The sequence below is a fragment of the Symsagittifera roscoffensis genome, chromosome 5 (genome assembly GCF_963678635.1).
Source record: "Symsagittifera roscoffensis chromosome 5, txSymRosc1.1, whole genome shotgun sequence".
NCBI classification, from domain to species: Eukaryota; Metazoa; Xenacoelomorpha; order Acoela; family Convolutidae; genus Symsagittifera; species Symsagittifera roscoffensis.
The window spans coordinates 42,421,223-42,444,675 of NC_087066.1; the positions used below are offsets into that span (position 1 = coordinate 42,421,223).

The 23,453-nt window shown below is 37.8% G+C and overlaps 1 protein-coding gene across 2 annotated transcripts in view; it reads left to right on the forward strand.

Annotated features, from left to right (window-relative positions):
• LOC134845618 (glutamate receptor ionotropic, delta-2-like) overlaps positions 1–23,453 on the forward strand; it is a 72,511-nt gene that overhangs the window by 10,560 nt on the left and 38,498 nt on the right. For both annotated transcript variants that reach the window (XM_063862605.1, XM_063862604.1), the window contains 7 exons: positions 3,278–3,429; positions 4,168–4,380; positions 5,774–5,911; positions 17,258–17,348; positions 17,837–17,963; positions 19,105–19,252; positions 19,444–19,655. In XM_063862605.1, coding sequence (XP_063718675.1) covers positions 3,323–3,429; positions 4,168–4,380; positions 5,774–5,911; positions 17,258–17,348; positions 17,837–17,963; positions 19,105–19,252; positions 19,444–19,655 — 1,036 coding nt within the window. In that variant the 5' untranslated portion in view covers positions 3,278–3,322. The remainder of the gene's footprint in view (positions 1–3,277; positions 3,430–4,167; positions 4,381–5,773; positions 5,912–17,257; positions 17,349–17,836; positions 17,964–19,104; positions 19,253–19,443; positions 19,656–23,453) is intronic.

Consider the following 23,453-nt stretch of genomic DNA (forward strand, 5'->3'; position numbering starts at 1 on the left):
CCGACCTTATGCATGCCTTGTGATATAGCTCCATCTGGCCCTTCTCGTGACAACAGTCGTGGATATGAACCCGCAACATCTCGGTCAAAGTGTGAAGACTAGACTCGAGGATTCAGCATTTCCTCGAGTCTTGTGGATCAATCATTAGTACTGGACCGATGTCACCTATGTCTTATTCTGATGTCACCGGCTCTTATCGGAGGGATTCGATTTCGGTGATCTCCTCTGTGACAACATCACCTACACCTTTTTTCAACAAACATCATTTTTCAACAAGTCTGTTCTCATAGTTATATGTGAATCATTGGTCCGTCCTTAACTATACTTCTGCGGAGGTTACTTTTTTCGTACAAGTTGACCAAAATTTATAAACACACTACAATAATAGCTAGAAAGTTGCGTTTGAAATAGAGTTTGAATGGAATATTTAGATGCTGAGAAAGAAGTAGCTGAAATAAGTCAGGACACTCCTCTAGCCCCTGGAGACAAGAACGCAAACGGGTTATTAAAATAAAGTTCTTGGGAAGTTGGTTAATTGAAACAGCGATAAAATTGGACCTCAAATTTGAAAAAGTAAGTTAGAGATGCTTTTATTTAACAAGGATTTTAGGACAAGTGTTGTCAGCAGAAAAATCTATATGAGTTTTTGCAGGAGGGACGCCAAAATAAAACAGTCAGGACTTGAAAGGGAGAAAAAACCCTAACTTCAATTAAAATTTAAGAAAAATATACAAAAGGATCATAAACAGCCTACCATTAGGCGGAAAGATTATTACAAACTGATGGATAGTTGGTTCTTATCAGTGAAGGAGACCAATAGATACTAACCTAGAGTGTAGTTGGTTCTCATCAGTAAGAGAGACATCAGAATGAATGCTGAAAAGAGAATGACCAGCTAAGTTACTCAGTGGCTACGTTAGTTATTCATAGAGATAAACGAATTGAGCTAAGCCGAGGCTAGACTCCTGGTAGTTGCAATTGCAGTGGTTCCTGAGAGAGCTGATTAGTTAGTTGATTAGTAGTTGAATCCGAGTTCAGTACCGGTTGGAGTTAGTTGGTGAGTTGGTGAGCAAGCTGCGCTCTTGGAGTTGTTGTTTTGGAATTGAGTCAGGCGAGGATTAATGAGCCATTGTAACGATGTAGCGATTGAAGTGAACAAAACACAGGCTTAATTGTAGAAGCAGTGTAAAAGTTAACTAGCTCATCAGGGGTCTTATAAACTAAATTTTTGTCTATACGGAATGAATAGTTTTTGTGAAAATCTTCTCAGGCTCTGCTGGACAAATGATTGGGAGAAAAAGAAACCGATAATACCAAATCGAGAGGGAAACTTCAAATCACTTTGATTGTAACCCATTAAGTCTGACCATCAACTTAAGCGTTACGGAATCACGGATGATACTGTGCCTTAGTTTCCCCACTATAGTACTGTATAAGGGCAAAATTCATCAAAGAACGTGAGTTGTGATCAGTCTACAGAACATAATTGTTCAGTTTTTCAGATTTTTCCTTTGTAATTATTAATTTTTTCCTTCATTAGAATGGAACTCGTGAGCTCTCTTTAGTCTCACTTTAGGATTATAGCAGAACTATTCAGTCTATTAGTTAAAAGACAAAAGGCTTAGAGCTTCGATTATTTTACTCTGATAAAAAACTATATATCTGATACCTTTTGCATCTTGTTTTTCTCAATATTTGTTCAAATTGTTTAAAATTCTGGGATGGAAAAGCAAAAAGTTACTTTTGGCAGAAACCCTCTACTGCTAGGAAACTAAAACGCATTTCTTCCTTGAGTCTTCGGATGAGTCCCGCGTTATCTCATAAACCTGTTGCGATTAACAAGTTTTGGAAAAATGGTTGAGTTTACTGCAGGTCTTGCACTCTTTTTTCAATGCGAAGCATTTATTCAAATGATTTTCACTGAGTGTTGTACCGTATCTAAGGCATGTTTTTCGTTTATCTTTGTCCCGGTCATCATTAATGCCCTTCCTGTTTTTTCGATAGTTTTTGTAGGAGGAATTAGACTTCCTATTTCCTTGATTGCGAAGTTTCAATAATAGTTGATATTTTATTCCGATCTGTCCACTCGAAACTGCTGCCGTTTGGCTGTTGTTTTTCTGATACACTTGTGTTGCTTGTTTGCTATGTTCAAATTTTTGTGTACGTTTCAAATCTTTTTCTAACGCCAATGTCTCGAATCAAAGAGTATCTTGTATTGTATCGTTCTTCATTCTTGGTATAAACAAATATCGAACTAATTCATACTCTAACGTTTCCAATTCCGATCTGGCTGCCTGGTACTTAGTGCTGCATGAAATATTTCTAGTGATTTGTTTACTTCGTGTGCACGTGCGATCACTTTATACGTTTCAAAGGCTACAACTTTTACCTTGTCAAACGTAATTGTGATCAGATCATTAGTCTTTGTGAGTCTGCTTTGATGTTTTTACATGCGGGTTTATCTGCAGAAGTGGTTTTTTCAATCTTTGGACCTCAAAGCTAGAAATAAACATGAGACTAGTTTTTGTTGCTTTTCCGCGTAGATGTGATGTCTCCTTTGCGACATCTCTGCGTTAATTTCACATTTTCTGCATCGGTCTTTCACCTTGCCGATCTTTCTCTTTTTTTTCTTGCTGGTTCTGCCGGTGACTCACATCTACCGGAATCCACATTTTTTTGTTGCCGCCATCATGAAATTGTTTCGCCAGGTTTTGATCAACCGAGGTAGGTCATTCGATGCCGACGCCCAGTACACCGGAATACCCAGGTCTGTTCCGTTCTCGTAATGTGGTATCTCTGATAATGAGTAGAAACGAGGTGCCCGTATTACTGAACTCATTAAGTACGAACAAAAGGTTTTCTATGAGCGTGTAAAAGTAGCGTATGAATCGTATTCAATAAATTGACTAAATTATGACCGTTTAGATCGAGCATCATGGCTGATCGGCACTAAATCATATTACGTAACAATACTTTAGCAAAGCCAGAGCAGAATTTTTGAAAATTGACACCTGTTTTGCACTGACAGATTTTGCACTGGCAGATCATTTTTTCAAATTTTTCACTGATAAAGAAGAACAGACGAACAAATATTGACGCGTAGAAAATGAATAATTGGAAAATGAGTTTTAAAAAATGATTGGGATTTGCCGACGATTTGGTTTAAATTCGACTATGAAACACATCAGTACTCACCGTTTTTTTTTTGCGTTTTTGCATCAACTGAATTTTGCAAAATATATCAAATATTCGCGTAATTGATACTTTCTGCTTTAAGCTTTCCTTTGCTGAAGTGAACAAAATAGATACTCGAGTGGTTACCATGGGCGTGGTCCTCGAAGGTCATGTCATCAATGAAGATCTTCTTCACGACTCGTTCACACGCGTTGCCAAAGATTTCAAAGGACTGCGATTGGACAAGAAAATCATGTAAACTCAAGCCAATATAACTGAACCAATCCTGTGATTAATTGAACCAAAAGCCTCGAAAAAAGTGTAGCACTTTTCCATTAGCTGATGAAGATTTAAAAATCAATTGAACACTGTATTGACTCGTCAAATTTTTATGGGTAATGAGGGGAGGATTTAAGGGGGGTACGGGTGCGGACGCTTTTCTTTTTCAGGACTTCGACCCCCTGACTACCCAAAAAGTCCCCTTTGGTACTATTCAAGGACTCTCTTATTAGCTGTCAGACCCTCAAAAAGTTCTTAAGGCGTCTGTGGTGCCAATACATACTAAATTTGAGGTGGGAGCGCGCGTCGAAAGAACGCAATTTTTTGGTCAAAACTTTTCAAAAAGTGACTAAAAACGCGTTTTTTGGCTTATTTATTCAAAAATTTTGGAGAAACAGGGTCTTTTCAATGCTTTGGGCGAGCTCTGAAAATCAATTTGGTCGAGCTACAAAACAAAGCAAAAAAATTGTCGAAAATTTAAACTTTTTGAACATCCGCCCGCCCTTGAGAAACTCCTAGATCCGCCTTTGTAGGTAATAATATGTGAAATAAAAGAGTAAAGCAATTTATTGTCTGTAAAAATCGTCTCCCCAATACAAGTGTCAATTGATTGTGCATGTTTTATATCAACGTATGAATAGTTTACTTTTCAATTTTTTGCGGGAAATTAGCAAGACTTAAATCTTCGGGTCGTGTATGGTGACTTGAGTTTAGCCGATCTAACCTATACGACACATATGGCATCATCCGACAAGTTTGTCACGAGATGAAAGTGTCCCATGTTGGGTTTCTCGTATCAATGACTACATGCACGACTTACTCCGCTCTTGCCTCGTTGGCTGACGAGAAGAATATCATCCATATTGCACTGGACTCAGACAGGTGTCCAAAGTACGACACTCAACCGAATCCAATTTCTCAATTCAGGTAAGTGGACACTTGGGATGATCTCTATTGTACAAAGTCGCCCCAGTAAATGTGCAAAAATGCCACTGCCCTCTATGAATGGTTACTTTTTGTAGCATGAGTTTTAGTGCTGAACTGTCATTATCAGCGCTGGCATAAAGATTCAAGTTTTCCCATAGTGCCGATTTTCAGAAGTTTGAAAAATTGGTGGGACTTTTGTCGGGTCAAATTTTGTGCATTATTGATTCGAAGAAAGAGGCAGAAATTTTTTTGCTAGGGTTGGTTTTTCATTCAGACCAATGTAGAGTTTTACACCATACTGTGTTTTAGAGTTTTAACATGTAGAGTTTTAATTTGGTTCACAAATAGTGAGAAATCTGAACAGCCGCCTTTGGGCCACGGTTGATTGCACCGACCCAAGTTGACTCAAAATAATCAACATAATCCATCAATGGGTAATTGTGCTTAGGTCACATACCAATTAAAAACTACTAATAGTCACCTGGTACAATTTATAGACTCATGCGATCCGACGCCTTTTCAAAATAGTCCGAATAGTTGTTTGCGACTAATGGTAGGTTTCGACGAGTTGTCGCCTCACGTGAAAGTTCGTTTTTGAGTTGAAATTTTGTATGTGAGTCGAAAATTGTGTATTATGTTCTAGTGAAGGGGAAACTGTAGAAAAGCCGATTGTTACTACACTAAGCTGCAAAGAATGCTTGTTTGAGTCATTACTCGAAAAGTTTTTTTAATCTCCAGAAAGTTTTTGAGCAGTTTTTATAGAAAAATAAATAAAATTCAATGTTCACGAAATTTAGTTTCCTCTTCCAATTTCCCAAGAAAAAGACGGAATATTTAAGCCCGGCACTGCTTCTTTCTTCAGACAGTTTTGAGTGCTTGAAAAGCCATTTTTGATCATTTTATTCATCAGAATTGGGACGGTTAACGCGCAATATAATTTATGCTCTTTACGCATAAGCGGGGATTTAATCCTGCTTAGTAAACATACCAAGCTGAATTTAGGCAAGTTTTTTGGTCTTTTTTATTGTGCAATTGTATGCTAAAAGTTTTACTTTGTACTTAACAGAATTCATTCTTTTCCTATAATTTTATAAAACCATGTCATCAAAATATAAATTTTTGGGGGCTTTAAAATTGGAAAACTCAGGACTTTGCCTTGATACAGAACTTTTTGCGCTCACTTGTTGCGCACTTCTTCCTTGAAATTAGTATAAGTTGACGCAGTGGGCCCCTTAAGAAAAGTTCTAGGGTCTTTCCGCCGAAAAAGGAAGTCGGGACTCCTTTGGATGCGAAGGGAGTCGAATACATGAGTTGGGATATTTGGACAGATAGGGGAAGTCTTTTGATTTGGTAGCTGGAAAAATAAATTTTAATGACCGTTGTTTGTTTCCAGCTTCCCTTTCCGCATCAACACCACTGACACTGTGGACACCATTCTGGCAGAGGTTATCCGGGCTGAGCAGTGGCCTAATGTAGTGCTCCTATACGACGAGACATTCGCCCGCAAACGAGCGCTCAACATCAAACAAAGGTAAGAAAAAATAGAAAAAATGGTCAACTTAACATCATTCTGTTTATAGCCTTAATTCAGTTCTTGCGTGGAATTTTCGGCCAATCACAATAGAGCATCTTAGGATACAGTAGATCACAGCCACAGGCTAGGTACATTTTATCGTTTGGTTTTATTTAAAAAAAAAACAGTTCAATTAAATTATCATTTAAAAGTTTCAAAGTCAATTTTTGAGGCTATTGTTTTTGATTCGATCATCGATAACGGCGACCTTTTGCAGGCGATTCCGAATCATTCAAGGAGTGTATCGTTTGTGTCACGTTGAAGCTTGGTCATTCAAATTCCGATTTGAAAATGAGTTTCAAAAGTTCAATTTCAGTCAAAAGTAGTGATCCAAAAATTATTTTTCTCAAACCTCATTTATCGCAAAACTTAGTTGGGATTTTTTTCTTGAATAAACTTGTAAAACATACGTTCTCTTCTGGAAAACAAATTTGTTAGTACTATTATAGATGGCTTAAAACATATAAATGATAAAGCTTAATCTGATATTTATAAATAATTGATTTTTCGGGAGGTGTATTCAGTTCAGACTGAAATAAAAAATATATCATCGCCAAAATTACAGATTAGAACTGAAAAGAGGACAAGAAGTGAGTTCAATTAGGTTGTTGAATATCAGATCAGACAAATGAGGTGTTTCAGGAGTGGAATCAATTTGGTAGCAAAAATTTAGATTATCGTTTTAAAACGTCAGTGGGTATTTTGTCTTTTTAGAACTACTACAATTGAAACCAATGCATTATTTTTAATCGAGACATCGATGAAACCAAACTCATTTAAATCCTTATTAAAAACATGGGTATAATGTTTGGAAGATTGATGTATGACAAAAAGAGGAGGATGCCCTGGCGAGCATACTCGAGAGCAGAAAAATAACAATGTTGTACAAAATCAAAAAACCAGTTGTAAATAATGACATTCAAATTTTGACAATTGCATTGAATGCACAATCTAAGTACTTGAAATCAAATGTGAAAATCCCCTCTAGATTAGCGAATACTCTAAATTTTGATAAATTGGCAAAGTAGATCGATTCCTTAAAAATAAGACCGGGTAGATACTAATTAGTCTGCGGTGAACCGAATGTATAATTTTTGAGCAGATCCAACGAAAGAGCACTCTGGCAGTCAACAATATTTTTGTAAGACTTTGAAACCAACTAGATAAAAAGCAAAAACAATCCCATCTATTGGCATATATGCTGAAGCAAACCAGACAATACCAAAGATCTGAAGAATTCAATTTAAGACAACTACAAAGTTTTTTTTAACTAAACAGTAAAATGACTAGTTCATCATCAGATATTAGAGCAAGAACATGGAAACTTTTTTGAATGAAAATTTCACATTTTAGTGAATGAATCCGCAAAACCGGACCACCTGAATTTTCTCTAAAAAAACTCTAGGCAGCGTGAATTGAAAGGAAGTGTTTTCAAAGTTTCATGAAGTTCTTATAAAAAAAACTGTCATAGTATCTAAATTTAGTTCATGTTTCAATTCTAGTCGGGTTATCTATTTCAATTATCTGTCTGGCGCTAACCGGTATTTAACCTTCGGAGTTTGTCTGTCACCTTCGGATGACAGCTATCTTATTGTCTCCGACTTACTTTCTGAACTACGGTTTGCTTATTAACAAGACATTTAATTCATACATCGAAACCGTCTTTTCACATGGCGCAGCCAACAGGCCAAAGTGGGGGGAAGAACCCACTGGGAATTACATCGTTTTGGCCCTCGACGCTCGCAGAACCACCAATGCTATGGGAGTTTTGGTTCAATCGTTTTATATGGGGGATGGTGGCCAAACATAGCATAAATCCACGGAACTTCTATTATGCCAGTACGTTAACAGCAGCGCAACTTGCAGATTTACCAGAGGAGGTAGATGGGAAAAATCGCCTGGTGTCGGAGCAAACGCTTATCTCGAATTTGTATTTGTGCCTGGGGGAGAAAGGACAGGATGAGCTACATAAAAGAAAACCACACCTGGATCTAGCTGCAACAAGGTATTCTCGAGTTTTGGATACTATCGAAACTGAATTTCGGAAGGAACGAAACGAAACTTACGAAACATTCCAACTATTGGCACGAAAGCAACAAATAGGAGAATCGCTGGAACAATTCCACTCAGTGTTGAGTGGGTTAGCCGCTCGATGTAATTTTGGAGCATTGGAGACCAGGATTTTGCGGGATGTGTTCATCGTAAATATGAACAATAGGGAGGCCCAAAATGAGCTATGCCGCTCGACGAAGACACCAGAGGAGGTGTATCGTATTGCACTATCATATGAACGTGGATTCAAATATGCTAAGTCATACGGATCGATAACCGGGGGAGGAACTATTGGGAATGCTGGCGGAGCTGGCGCGTTCCAAATCAAGACGGAACCAGTGGGGGCCATCCGAGGTGGTTACAGAAATAACAGACAGCGGGGCCGTGGATCGTTTAGGGGGAGAGCAGACATGAGAGGGGGTGGTTCCAGAAGATGCTATAATTGTGACCAACCCAATTTTACTCCGGAGCACATCACAACGTGTCCAGCGAAAAATGCTACGTGTAACTTCTGCAGGAAGATGGGACATTACGAGAGGACTTGTAGGGGAAAGCGAAATAATCGGGGAAGACCGGCAGTGGGACTGATTCAAAATCAGGAAGATATGGAAACTACTGAGACAGACGACGCGGAGGATACATATTCCCAGCACGAGAATTCCGTCGGCTGGGTTAATACGCCGGTCAAGAAACAACCGGTCAAGAAACAACGATCGTGGGATTCGGATAGCTCAGGGGATTACGTTGTTATGGCCATCAAATCTCGGAAAGAAACAGATCTAAAAGTGGCCGGCTCCCGACTACCAATTAAGGTAAACGGAAAGCAAACAAACGTGTGGATAGACAGTCGATCACCGATTTCGATATTCACCATTGGGGAATTGAAACGGACATTGGGCACCGCAGGCGTCAAGGTGAAGGCAGCGGCACCGGAGGATGAGGAGTTCAGGGATTACAGAAACAACCCATTACGACTACTAGGAACGATGGACGTACTATTATAAACAAACGGATGGGTGGCCAACGCAAATATCAGAGTGATTGGAGGAAGCAGACCATCAATTATTGGACGAGACCTAATGCCAAATCTTGGATTACAGATCGTGCAGAAGGCACCGGAGGAAAATGTGATGTCGGTACAGAGCGATCAAGGCACAGTTGAGGAGACGGATGTGGAGGACTCACTAGACAACTGGCAGATCTACTTCAGTAAGCAGTTTGAAAATCTTTTTAACAGAGTCGGAAAAATTAAGAATTATAAGGTACACGCGGATTTTTTCGAAACGTTAACGCCAATTCAACAAAAAGGACGTAGAGTGCCCATCACGTTGCAAGAAAAGGTTGATAAAGAAATTGATAAACTTTTACGCCAAGGACACATTGAAAAGCTAAAGGAATGTTCGGATAAATATTTTGTTTCCCCGATTGTAATAACAGTGAAAAAGGACGGATCAGTAAAATTAGCGCTAGAATCAAGGGAGTTGAACAAGCAAGTCCACAAAAATAAATACCAAATGCCGAATATAGAGGAGCTTATGGATACGGTAGGACAAACGATTAGCGAACGGAAATCAGGGGACGTATATTTTTCTACTATGGATCTTACGTACGCGTACGGCCAATTACCACTTAGCCCGGAAACGAGCGTTCAATGCAATTTTTCGCTGGTGGGAGGAAAATCAACGGGCACGTACCGCTTTCGTACGGGGTTCTACGGTCTTACTACCATGCCAGCTGAATTTCAACGAGTAATGGACACGATTCTTGCGGAATTTCCGCAGGCACATGCTTTTATTGATGACATCTTGGTGGTCACCAAAGGCACGGAGATCGAGCATATCTCGACAGTTGAAAAAATTTTGCGGAAGCTGGATCGCGAAAACATGGCACTTAAGCTCATTAAATGCCAATTTGCGCGGAAAGAAAGTGAATGGTTGGGACACAAAATAACCCGTACAGGAATAACACCACTCGTCCGGAAAACAGATCCGATCGAATCGCTGAAAGCACCAAAAACGGTGTCACAACTTAAATCGTTCATGGGCTCCATTCACAGTTTGCACAAATATCTTCTGGCGCTCGCGGAATCATCAGCGTCATTACGCCCATTATTAAGCCGGAAAAACGATTATGTCTGGAGCGATGAATGTCAAATATCATTCGAGAACCTGAAAAAACAAGTGGCTAATATAGTGGAACTTCGGCACTTTGATATACACAGAGACACAAGAATTGTGTGTGACGCTAGTCATAATGGGCTCGGAGCGGTCCTTGAGCAACTAAATTCCGACGGTTGGCGGCCAATATCATTCGCATCCCGGTATTTAAACGCAGCAGAAAAAAATGACTCAACAAATGAATTGGAGATGTTAGCAGTTGTGTGGGGCGCGGAATACTTCCGAAATTATGTGCTGGGAAGAAAATTTTTAATAGTTACGGACCATAAGGCACTAGTGTCATTGCTAAATGGGAACAACAAAAAGAACAAAACAATGTTCAGCAGATTAACAAGATGGTTAGATCGTCTTATACCGTTCGATTTTCAAGTAGAACATAAACCCGGAGCAAAAATAGGACTCGCTGATTATCTTTCAAGGCACCCGTGCTTAAATCCTCAACCGATTAGCACCTACGATAGTATGTTTACGGTGGCGAAAATTAATAGAATTAGATCCGCTCTCGGATTTAGAAATAAACTCGAGTCTCCATCGGTTACTAAGAATAGACGCATTTGTAATATATCGAATAGAAAACGACCGGTAGAGGGCGAGCGATCATGCGACGGAAATTGGACCAATCACAGAGCGACGAATTGCATTCCCGGCAGGTCAATTGAGTTTAGCAAAAATTCAGTTGGGACTATTATTGAAGCTAACTTTGGTTACTCAAAATCTTTAAACTCGTCAATAAACATTAACAATTCAAGCAATTTAATCATGGAAAGGAAACTCAAGAAATTATTGGAACGACACCCTAGCATTAGCAGTAGTGATGATATAGAGGAGATTGATGTAAATATACAGGCGGTTACAACAGAAGTCCGGAGCACTAAAACCAATACCATTATTTCTATTCCGTCGGTTTACCCTGGTGAGAGTTATCCACCGGTCAATCCGGAAAATAAAGTCATGTCTATTATACCAAGAAATTGTAAAGTAGTCAGCAAACAATCCGCTCTTCCCGAATTATTTAATCTTCGATTTATAGAATCGCAATACCAGTCTGATCCACAGTTACAAGCTATTATTGAGTTAATTAAATCTAAAGACCCTCAGTTACACTCGAAAATTGCAGCAATGAGTAAGTACTTCGCACAGTATACTCAGGACTTCCACGTAAGAGACGGATGCCTGTGGATGGACGAGAGGCTAGTGATCCCTAATACTTTGCAGACGGCGGTGGTCAATAGACTCCACTATTATCACCACGGGAAATCCAGCATGATCGACGCCGCTAAGGACATCTGGTACCCATACATGTTTCGTAGTCTCGCAACTATCGCTGGGAATTGTCCGGAATGCACATTAGCGGGTAAGAACTTGAAAAACATGTGTTCGAAGGACGATATAGGGAAAATACCTGAACCAAAAGAGCCGAATGAATCAGTCCAATTGGATTTTTGGGGACCCATTAACTACTTGAAGGAATCTAAAAAGTATGTTTTGGTGGCGGTGGATCGGTTCTCTCGATGGCCATCAGCTATGGTCTGTAATTCGAACCGTTCGGATAAAATTGTAAAGTTTTTAAAAGCCTACATAATCGCTCATGGAGTTCCGCGCCAAATCAGAGTTGACCAGGGAACAAACTTTATGTCTAAGGAAGTTAAAACATTCTGTCATGAACAAGGAATTGAAGTCCTCACTTCGCCAGTGAATGATCATAGAGCAACAGGATGTGTTGAGCGCACGATTGGTAGCATTAAAAATTCAGTGCTGACGTATGCGCGGGAGGATAAACCGGAACCCTTGGATCGAATGGTTGAAAGAGCCCTCGGAGCCCTAAGATTTGTGAAAAACGCATCCCTTAATATAACACCGTTCGAAGCGCACCACGGCCGGGAAGCTAATACTGTCCTCAGGAACTTGACTAAAAAACCTACGTTACGGAATCTAAATTGGGAAAATGTAATACGATCGAAATATGAATGTTTAGATGAACGAGACCCGATAGCTCAAACAATGCCGAAACCGATGGACACCAACTGGGTAATCCGATCGGATACTGAGTATGACCGGAAAAATAGACGGGGACCACTAAGATTGGCCGAGGAACAGGCAGCTAACCAAGATGATGAGCCTGGGATTGCACGGGCACCAAACGACCCTGTGGAGGTACCACCGGCAGTGGTAATGCAGAGGACCGGGGAGCGGAACATGAATAGGTATAGACCATTAAAGTCCAAAATAGTTGATCAAACTGAACATACTATTAAAATGAGTAACGGTGCGGTGCTTAGGAAATCAGGAGTAGCGCTCAGGAAGGCCAAAGTTCCGAAAAAGCGGGTGCCGGGAGGACCATTACCTACACCACCAACGCCGTGGGATCTGAAAAGGAAGCTAAAATTGAGACAAAACCAACCAGGCCGCTCAAAAGGCACTAAGGAAAGTCAGCACAACATCATGGGAAAGGGAGCAAAATTCCAAATTCTGGAATCCGCAGAAAATTCCGACTCAGAATCGGAGGACCAATTACCACTGAGTACAACCATCCTAGTGGCGAAACCAACAAGAGGGCGAGAAAACGATGGAGAAGATGGACAGGGAACATCTAGTGGGGGACGGGATTCAGTTCAACCAGAGGTCATCGGGGTTTGTCCCAGTAATAAGGAGACGGAAAAAGGAGACACGTTGGCAGGTGAAACAGGAATCGGAAATGACTGGGGGAGAACAAATATCGAAGGAGCAGAACCACAAGAAACAAATACCGAAGGAATCGAACCACAAGAAACGGAGCGCGAACCAGAGCATATATCAGTAACCGGGGGAAAGAAACGGGGCCGGAAACAACGACTTGTTTCCTATTCTAGCCAAGATTCGGCCAGCTCGTTGGATGAAACAAGCTCGAGACGTTCGGGCAGGAAGCGGACCGCAGTGACCAAGATGGGGGGGGGGGTCATGATTGACAACATTAGAAAAACGGACAAAGCCGGAGCAATCGAAGAAAAAGAGTGAAAAGATGATGAATAAAATGGAGTTCAAAACAATCTATAAATCTTTGCTAAAATGGGGAGGTCCAGGGAGAGGGCATGCTGTGTACCAGCAAAAACTCAAAAGTTTGTGTTTAAAAGAACTGTAGTTGATTTGAAAAACTTGATTTGAAAACTTGTTATTAACCCTATTGTTTACGGTTAACATAGATATTGGATATTGGATTTGAGTATTATTTATTACAAGGAGGGAAATGTCATAGTATCTAAATTTAGTTCATGTTTCAATTCTAGTCGTGTTATCTATTTCAATTATCTGTCTGGCGCTAACCGGTATTTAACCTTCGGAGTTTGTCTGTCACCTTCGGATGACAGCTATCTTATTGTCTCCGACTTACTTTCTGAACTACGGTTTGCTTATTAACAAGACATTTAATTCATACATCGAAACCGTCTTTTCACAAAACCTAAAAAAATGATTAGCTTACAAAAACTTACAAGCAGAACAATCACTCCGACTCTTACCAAGCTAATACAAGAAATTTTTAAAGACCAGGTTTTCTCAAGTTGCCTCGAGTTTTCAAATAAGTACCATTCCATCAAGAAAGAAAACTACAAAATCCGTCGAACTAGAGATTTATTGAAAATTTCAATGAATTTATTGGTAGTACAAGCGAAAAAATGGCATTGAGTTACAGAAAAACTGCAGAAAAATATGGACTGCATTCAATGTTTTTAAGCCCAAAATCTGACCAAGAACTTGAAAACTATTTGAAATCAATGAAATTAAAATACAGTCTAGAATGTTATAAAATTAATAATTTTTTCTTGAATCAAATAAGCAGACCAATCACTGCGTTACTTAACAAGCTAAATTATTAGTTTTTTATGACCATGATTTCCCAGTTTTTTTTTCACGTTTTTTAGACGAGTGCTTCTGCAAAAAAAAGGAAAATTAAGAAATCCGTCAAACTATGGACCAAAAGAGAATTTCAACCACTTTTGAAGAGTATAGGTAAAAATTGGCATTCGAGTTTAGAACGGAATCACAAGTTTTTCCAAATTGCCTCAAAATTGCCAAATTAGTACCATTCCATAAAAAAGGAGATTTAACAAATCCATCGACCTATAGTCCAAATGATAGTTTTAACGAATTCTTAAGAATTGTAGGCAAAAATTGGCATTGAAGTTCAAAGCAGCATCGCGGAAAAACAAAACAAAAAACCAACTGCCGTCAATGTTTTTGAGCTCAATTTTCGACCACGAATTCTAAATTATTCTGAAAACATTGAAATTAAAACAGTCTAATTTTGCACAACCTACATATTTTTTTCTTTAAAAAAAGCAGATAATCACTCCAACCTTACCAAGCTAATACAAAAAATTATGATGACCAAGTTTTTCCAATTGTCACAAAGTTGGGGAAATAATAGCACTGCACAAAGAAGACGCACTGAAAATTCCGTCAAAATATAGACCAATATCTCTTCTGCCAGTCATTGGAAAAAAGAGAAACGAACTAGGTTTACAAATATAACTAATTTAGCCAAAATGAACGTTGTGTCGCCACATCAGTATGACTTTCAAAATAGACATGGTACAGTTAATGCTTTATTATCATAATTTGACAAGATTACAACAAATTGGGAATTTAGCCTGAGAGCACTCAGAGTAATTTTATCCATTGGAAAAAAAGTGAGCTATGATGACCTTTTGTTGAAATGTTTAAGTGTTATGGCTGGGGGGATCCGTCTACTAGAACAGAAATTCATATTTGTCGAACAGGAATCATTTTCATTTCACAAATAAGAAGAAATCCACTTGACAAAATGTGAGTTAAGAGTCCCCAGAGCTCAAAATCGAGCTTTTTTTCCTTCATCGCTCAGATTGATGGCATCACTTGTGGCGACACCCTCAAAAATAATTTTATACGCAGAATACACTGTTATTTAAACAGAGAAGAAATCAAAATCAAATAAAACAAGACTGCTCGTATCAGGGTGAAGCCCTGAATGTTCCGACTGCCTTTTAAGGTTTATGGAGCAGTAATAACATTTAAAAAAATTAATGGAATAAAATTAAATGAATTTTTTTTTAATTTGAAATTTTTTATGAAAATCATCCCCCCACACGCCATTTAAAGTACAAAAGGATAGATTTTGTTCCTTAAAACAAACCAATTATGGCAAATAAGCTTCTTTCAACCAATTTGGAACGATTTCTAAGACGGATTAAATCTCCGCTTACGCGATAGTAGCGCGAAATATATCGCGCGCTAAATGTCCCAAATTGGTCAAAATGGCCAAAATGGCAACGTTTAAACCCGCATAACTTTACGAAAAATGATCACAATCGAAATATCTTTTCAAATTTGAGCTCAGGACAACAATACCTTTCGAATGATGTAAAAAAACTCAGACAAAAATGGCTAGTTAAAAAGTCGAAGTTTGTCTGAAGAAAAAAAAACCCACCCCGAGCACAAACATTCCGTTACTTTCGAAAGTTGGAACAACAAGACTGCTCGTATCAGGGCGAAGCCTTGAATGTTCTGACTGCCTTTTAAGGTCTATGGAATAAAAAATAACATGAAAAGTTTTAATGTAATAAAATGATTTGAATTTTTTTTTTAATTTTTTTTGAAAACCATTCACTCACACGCCATATAAAATACAATATGATAGATTTCGCTTCATGTAACAAATCATTTAAGGCAAATAAGCTTCCTTCAACCAATTTGGAACGATTTCTAAGACGGATTAACTCTCCGCTCACGCGTTAATAGCGTGAAATATATCGCGCGTTAATTGTCCCAAATTGGCCAAAATGGCAATCTTAAAACCCCCATAACTTTACAAAAAATGATCACAGTTGAATTATCGTTTCAAATTTAAGCTCAGTACAACAATACCTTTTGAATGATATTTTAAAAATTCCGTCAAAAATGGCTAGTTAAAAAGTCGAAATTTGTCTGAAGAGAAAACACCCGCCCTGAGCACAAATTTTCCATTTCTTTGGTTAAAAAAGTCGGAACAATAAGAAAAATTCAATATGCTCAGAATGAATTGAATTTAAACACAGATGAGCCAAATTCATCTTTTTTTCTCTAAAAATTTAATTCTGAGCTTTTGTTTAAAATAATTTGGTACAAATTGGAAATATAAAAAAACTCCGGTGTATAAATGCTCGTATAGATTTATTTTTGAAAAAAAATTAGTTAGTTCTTCAACAATTTAATTTTAAAATGAATACTTTCTAGAGTTTTTTTACAGAAAAAGGAAGTACCTGAAATTTGAATGAATAGCTACACTTGTTAATCGTATACTCCTAGTTAATCAGAGTTTAAACAGCTATTTAGTCATTAATTCAAACGCGACAGAAGAAGTTATTTTACGCAGTAAAAAATTGCATATCTATAAATTGGCAATAAATCAATGCAATGTGTTAAAAACCTTTGTCCATCAAGGGATCAAAATGAACAAATAAATCAGAACGAATTAGACAAATTCTGCAGAAAAAAAATTTTAAAATATCGATTAGTAGAGATAAGATTTCTGTATACTCCATTAAATCTAGAATGAGGGTCATGCTAAACTTAGTATCGAAACACTTCTGGATGCTCGCTAGTTTTTTTTTGGAGGCAACCAAAGCTGAAGTTAATAGTTTTATATTAACTTCAACTTTTATATTAACTTCTTTTACCATTTATATTTTGAATAGAAATGGTAATGTAGACTTAATAAAAAAAAATTTATATTTAAATTTCTCCACGCCCAAAAATTAACTCAAATTTTGCTCAGATTTTAATGAATTATGAAACCTAGGTAATTTCTATACTATATGTTTTTTCATATTATTTTGATTATTTTAATACGACTTATAATTGCACGACTTTTGCTTCGCGTTCAAAAATAAGCGTATCATGAAACAAAAAAAGAATTCAAATTCAGTGAAAAGTTAATTTTAATAACGTCATCCATAATATTTTCTCTCTTTACAATTATCGCAAAAACAATACCTTCCAGCTGTTTCAAGCTCCTATCAGATGGCTTAGAGCCAAAAAATGCATCGATCCCTGTGCTACGACTCTTGTTGGCAACTTTTTCCAGGATCCAAGATTACTCCAAAGACATCCGGTTCCACGAAGTGAAGATGTTTTTCCAAACTGGAGATCACAGAAAAACATCAGCTTCTTCACAGGTAAAATCATAAACAAAATTTTAGAAATTAAACAACTTTTGGTTTAAAAATATCTTACGAAAAATGCCCAAAAACGGCCCTTTTGGCCTGTACTTTCAAAAATTTGTCAGCAAAAGTTGTCAAAAAAGACTTTTTATCCAAAACAGGGTTTTTATTATATTTTAAGAGAACTCGAAAAACCACCTTGGTGGACCTAAAAGAAGCAAGCCATTTAATTTTGAAATCTTTTGAAGAAAGTACGCCCCCCCCCCCCCACCCCCATCTAGAACAACCTAGGTCCGCTCCGGGTCGAAACTATCAGCAATAATTAACTAATGCGACAATGTAATTTTACTTTTTTTGTCCAGTTTCCTGATTCATGCTCAAACTTTTTGTTTTTCTTTATAATGTCACTTCATTATAACTTCGAACAATCCAATCAACTGTTACATGTCCACATAAAATTATATTATTATAATTTCTCAAATGTTGTTCTGGTATTGCAACAGGTGGACTTTCTCGGGCGTCGCTTTGATGACATCATCGAGGACGGGGAGTTCTTCAATTTCATCATCCTCGCCTGCAGAGTCAACACTGGCAAGATACTAGCACTAGCCGAACAGAGACAGGTCAAAGGTCAGTCGGCCTTAAATACCTAATTTAATTTACACTTTTTTCAGATGAATATAAATAATCATCCAGTTTTCTCATTTCTATTGAAACATCAAAAATAACTGTTGTTAAAAAGGTGCAAATTGTTGTTGAAAAAAACGTGCTGTTGAAAATGATAGATTTAAACTATTATTCATTCGCAAGCACAGCATAACGCTTCTCGATTCTAATGGTCCCAATAAATTTTGTCATGCAACGTTAGGTAGAAACAAAATACAAAAAAGTTATTATTAACTTTTAAAAAATTAAGATTGAGTTGGCTGGCCCTTTGAACTCGAAGGCTCAATTTCAGAAAATAGATCATAAAAAACAGTTTCAATTTAATATTTTTGATACCAAAAATTTCAAAATTCTGGAAGTATGTGTAAAGTTAATCAGAAGTAGAAAAATAGTAAACAAGTGATATACCGATAATTTTAGCAGCTGTTACCTCAAAAGTGGCCCAAAGTGTTTTTTTACTAAACACGAGCAACAGGAACTTTTGTCCACGTTTCTTTTAAATTAGACTCTTACAATAAATACACAAACGACTTGAGTTTGCAAATTAAACTGAAGACTCTTTAAAGTTTCTTATAATTTTTTTTGGCTTAACGCATCCTATTCAAGCCTGCAAACTGCCAATGATTCTACGTTAACCATCCTATAGGAAATAATTTTTGTTTTAAAAAAAAACGTAGTTTTTTGACATCTCACCGGGCGACAGAAATAGTGACAAAACTGGTGCACTTTGAAAAGAGGTTGACACATTTTAACAAGAGCAAGCAGCGGTGTTTGCATCAACTTTCCCCCTCAAAGTTTGCATCAAGTTTGTTTTATCCGGATATAGCCAGTCAATTTTCGGATGAATATGTTCTTATGTCGGCTCACCAATGGCAACGTTTTACAAAATGAGACTAATTAGTCATCGACAAAAATGGTGGTGGTGTTAAAAACCATCCAGAGCACCTACCCAGCGACTTTTTTTCAATTTTGTTTGAGTCATTCTTGCTACTATCAAAGACTGTGCAAAAGTTTTTTGTTCTTTAAAAAAGAACTGGTGCTCTTTTGTAATGCTACTACTAAAATGTTAATATAGATAGTATATAAAACCTACGTTTTTTAATAGGAAAAGCGTACAATTGGATAGTCGCCAACCAAGAATTGAGAACATCGGATCTGAAGATAAAACGAAACGAGACGAGAACCCTCTTGATTTCTCGCAAACGCCGCTACGTCACTGATTTTGACACGGAGGAACCGTACCCTCCGACAAGGTGACGCCTCATATAGTATACATGTCACACCATATAATTCCATGACCATTTTTTTCCCGAAGATTCAGATAACCAACTTGCTCAAGTTTACGTAGTTCAGATAAAAAGTCATAGCTCGACTGGAACGAAAACTCACCAAAAATGCGTATGTTATGACATGTATGCGTTATGTTACGTCATCCTCGTACTAGCACCGTGTGGCCCCTAGACCGAAGCATAGAGTACTTCGAAGACGTTTTCAGACTCTTCGCAATGACTGTAAACGCAACGGGAAATAAGATAAACTTCGGCGAACTTCAGGCAGTTTCATGTTTTGATCCCGATGACTATATTACGACGTTTAGAAGTGGGAGGAAGTTGAGCCTTGTTTTGAGACAGACTTCGAGCTTCGCTGGAGCAACAGGTTGGATTTTCATAGCCTTTTTGGTCACACCCCACATTAGCTCATGGGGAAGGCTGGGAGGGGGAGACGCTCCTTTCCAGCTATTCTACCCCTGACCACACAAAGGGCCCTTTTTTGGAATTATTTTTATGACCTCAATTTTCTAGCGACCAATCCTGATTTTTTTCTAAATGCAACATTGAAAACCGCATGCATTAGTGGCACGGAGACAACCAAATGGAAGTTTTTTCTGCGTTTCACCAAATATTCGAAAAAAGCTCAAGCAAAATAACGCAACTTTTTGGTCAAAACGCGGATTTAGGATTCTCTCGAAGTTAGTGTCTGTTTTTGTTCCGACTATTGAAAATGGGAAAGAACTTTGGATCGAGTGAGTTTTATTTTTTTCACGATTAGTTAGGTATCACAAATGATCATCGGACTGGGTCGAGTGATAAGTCACATTCAGGCACTATGAGCTTTAGTTTGAATTAATTTTAAAAACTTTCAAAAACTTTTCCTAGAATCGAGAAAAAACGGGTAGTAGTTTTCTAGTTTCAGTCTAATTTCTAGCGTGTAGAACTTTCGTTACATAAAAATATTAGGCTAAGAAAATTTGATTTTACTACAAACGAAAACTATTATTTTTTTTTTTGTTTTTTTTATCTATTTTTTTCTTCATTTTTTTTGTTTGTTATTCATTTTTCGGACAAATGAATTCAATTATGCCTAACTCGCTAATTTTCAACTAGTTTATTTAGTTTTTTCATCACAAAGCGTACAAACAACAGTTCCAATTTGGAAAGAGAAAAGAAGAAACTTTATGTGTGTTGTTTTTTTATGAATATGATCGATGCTTTTTGGTGCTACTTGCACAGCAACCGGCTATAGTTGTTTTATTTTTAGGTTAACCTAATCAATTTTCCAAACGCTCCCAACACATTATGAAAACCCTCTAGAGAAACTTTTTGGGCAGCTTACTGGCCAAAACCCACCAAAATGCAGTTTTTTCGGCAGTTTTTTTATCTAATATTTCCAAATTTTTTGGCCTGGTTTTTAGTTTTAGAATAGCACTGGAAATATATTTTTTGGTTAATATGCACTGTCCAACATGAAATTCTCTCACCCCCAGCCCGCGCAACAAAAACTTTATTCCACGCTGTTTCAAACTCTACCTCGCTTGCACCCTAATTTTAGTTACGACCACTGAAAGTGGGGAGGAACATTGTATTCAATGTTTTTAGTTTTTTTTTACATTGAGGTTTAGGCATAAAATAAGGTAACACACAAAATTTTCGTACGAGCTCGAGTGATATACAATATTGAAATCTTGACAGTTTTGCTTCGAACCTTATTAAAAAAATTTCCGCAGTGTAGAGATAAACCGTTTTAATTTTTGATTTTGGTCTATTTCGAGCAACTAAAGCGAGCGCGCAGGCTTCTATTACTTAGAAAAGACACGAAAATTAGTTTTGATCCAGCATTTTGGTTTTTGTAGCTTCCTTTTGCGTCTTGTTGAGAAAAAAATCTGGAAAATATTTTAAAATTATTTACAACATTAGTAGTATTGTATCGTGTCCCGGATCCTAAGGGGTGGGGGGTCCTTCCTAAGGGGGGGGGGGGGGGTCCTCACGTAAAGCAAAATCCTAGAAAAGGGGTCCTTAATTTTTTGGAGGACCCCTATCCTAGGATTTTGTAAATGATCGCAAGTTCCCACCCCTAAAGTAAAAGACCCCCTCCTTAGGATCTTGTTAAGCTGAGCTCAACAACCGGGGACACGATACAATAATTCCTTCTAATTCCTTTTAAAGCGGTCCCTTTTCCCGCAATAATTAAAATTAATCGTCCTAATTCCTGAACTTTTTTTCGTCCTAGTTTCATATGGATATCATTTCCTGGCTTTTTTTCTTTTCGTCAAAGATTTGTCATGCTAGTAAAGTTTGTTATTGAAACGAGCCTAAGGATTTCACACATTTGTTTGAATTAACACTTGGTTTGCGTCAACTAGTTTATTTGCCTGAAGCTATTTATAATAAAACAGTGATTGAGCTCAATACGAGTATTTTTTAAGTTGTAAATTGGTAAAAACCAAAACATATACAAGTCGAAGTATGAAAAGGAGTAAAAATCATCTAAAAATATATGTTTCAGAATTTAAAGTTTATTGTTTTGGTTTTCATTGCGCTGTTTTTTAGGTGGTCGTTCTTATGAAGCTTCAGATAAAATAAATGGGTTACTTATAGGGGGATGTTCATGGATTCGGCTACTAGAAGCTTCTTCTTCTTGCAGCTCTGTTTCTGAGTAGGACCGCTGTAAAAATCCCCAATCTGGAAGTTGAAAATCGGGAGAACTGTTATCAGTTTCATTGTATGAGTTGGCCCACTCGGTGTCCATGTAAATGTCTTCTAGAAGAGCATTTTCTTCAGCGGCTTTATGGCCAAAGGGCACTGCCGAAATTCCGTCGAAAAGTAGAAAACGTTTTGAGCCGAATGGTGATAACGCAAGTTTGTTTTGTTTCACTGTCATATTGGTGTGACCTTTCGAAACTATATTATAGTTGTACACTCTCATTGTTTTTCCAGTGAATAATGTGTCCCTGAAGGTTTGGTGGATCAGTTCTCTCTGTGCACTCCGTTTAATTCCTTTGGTACTCAATTTTTGGGTGCCTTCTAAACAGAAGCAAATCTTTTATTCTTTTCTACAACGCAGGGGATAGTTTCATTTCACTTCAGCAACTTAGTTTATACGGAACAAAATTTCATTCGTTTTACCAAAAAAGAGCTGAAGACTCTAAATTATGATTAAAAAAAGAGGAAAAGAGAGGGAATATGTTGTCAGATAAATCAACGTTTAGGCAATATTGTATAATGTTGCCTAAATCAGCTAAATGCCCATAGTTTAATGCAAATATTAAGGGGGTTAGGGGGGTTGGTAGTGGTAATTTTGTTCTGTAAAAGGTAGGAATGGGGGTGGAAGGGTTGCTTAAATTTTATTTACCATAAAGGACGACCGAATATAGTTTCGGTTTTAGGGCGATGGATTCTCTGATCGGCTTTCCACCAGTCTCGTCTTTGAACTTCAGCACAACTTTCTTGTTGGTATCCTCGAACAGGAAATGGTCCTCATTGTAATTTGAAAAGTCGAAATCAGCTTTTATTTTCTCCAAGTCTCGGTAAACGTCATCAGTTTTTATGGCATAAATAAAACTATCCGTGTCGGAGTAAAGTAGTTCCAAGTTTAGATTTGGTTTCATTTTTTGATAATGAAACTGAAACATGAAACGCTTGGCGAGGTCTAGTATGGTTGCACCAACTATCATAGGTTTGTCCCACAATATTTTTGTTACTGAAAAGCTGATTGTGGCTAATTGATCGTCAATGATTTGAAAGCTTTTCATAGTGCTCAGAGCTGTTTTTTGTAAAAGTTCTCTCTCATTCCTTACAATCTCCAGCTTCTTTCTTCCTAACTTAGACTCCATTGTCTTACCGAAAGCTGAATTAACAATTAGCTTGTAGAAGTTCTCCTGGAATTTATTTACCGCGGCTTTTCGTAGGCGGGTGTTGAGGTCGACAAAGGGTGCCATCCAGTGACTTTGGCGGAACTGAAGAACTTTTCCTAGGTGAGTTATTTTCATTCCTAGCTCATGGTACAATTTTAGGGTAAGGTAGTGCAAAACATAACTTTCTTTAGGATGCAAGGCCTGTAGAAGCTTTGGCACTTTTGGCAGGGTGGTGATTCCCAATTTTCCCAACATGTCGACTTGCTCGTTGCTCATTGCACTGATGTCCACTACTTCACGAGAGGGGGCAAGGGGTAATCAGC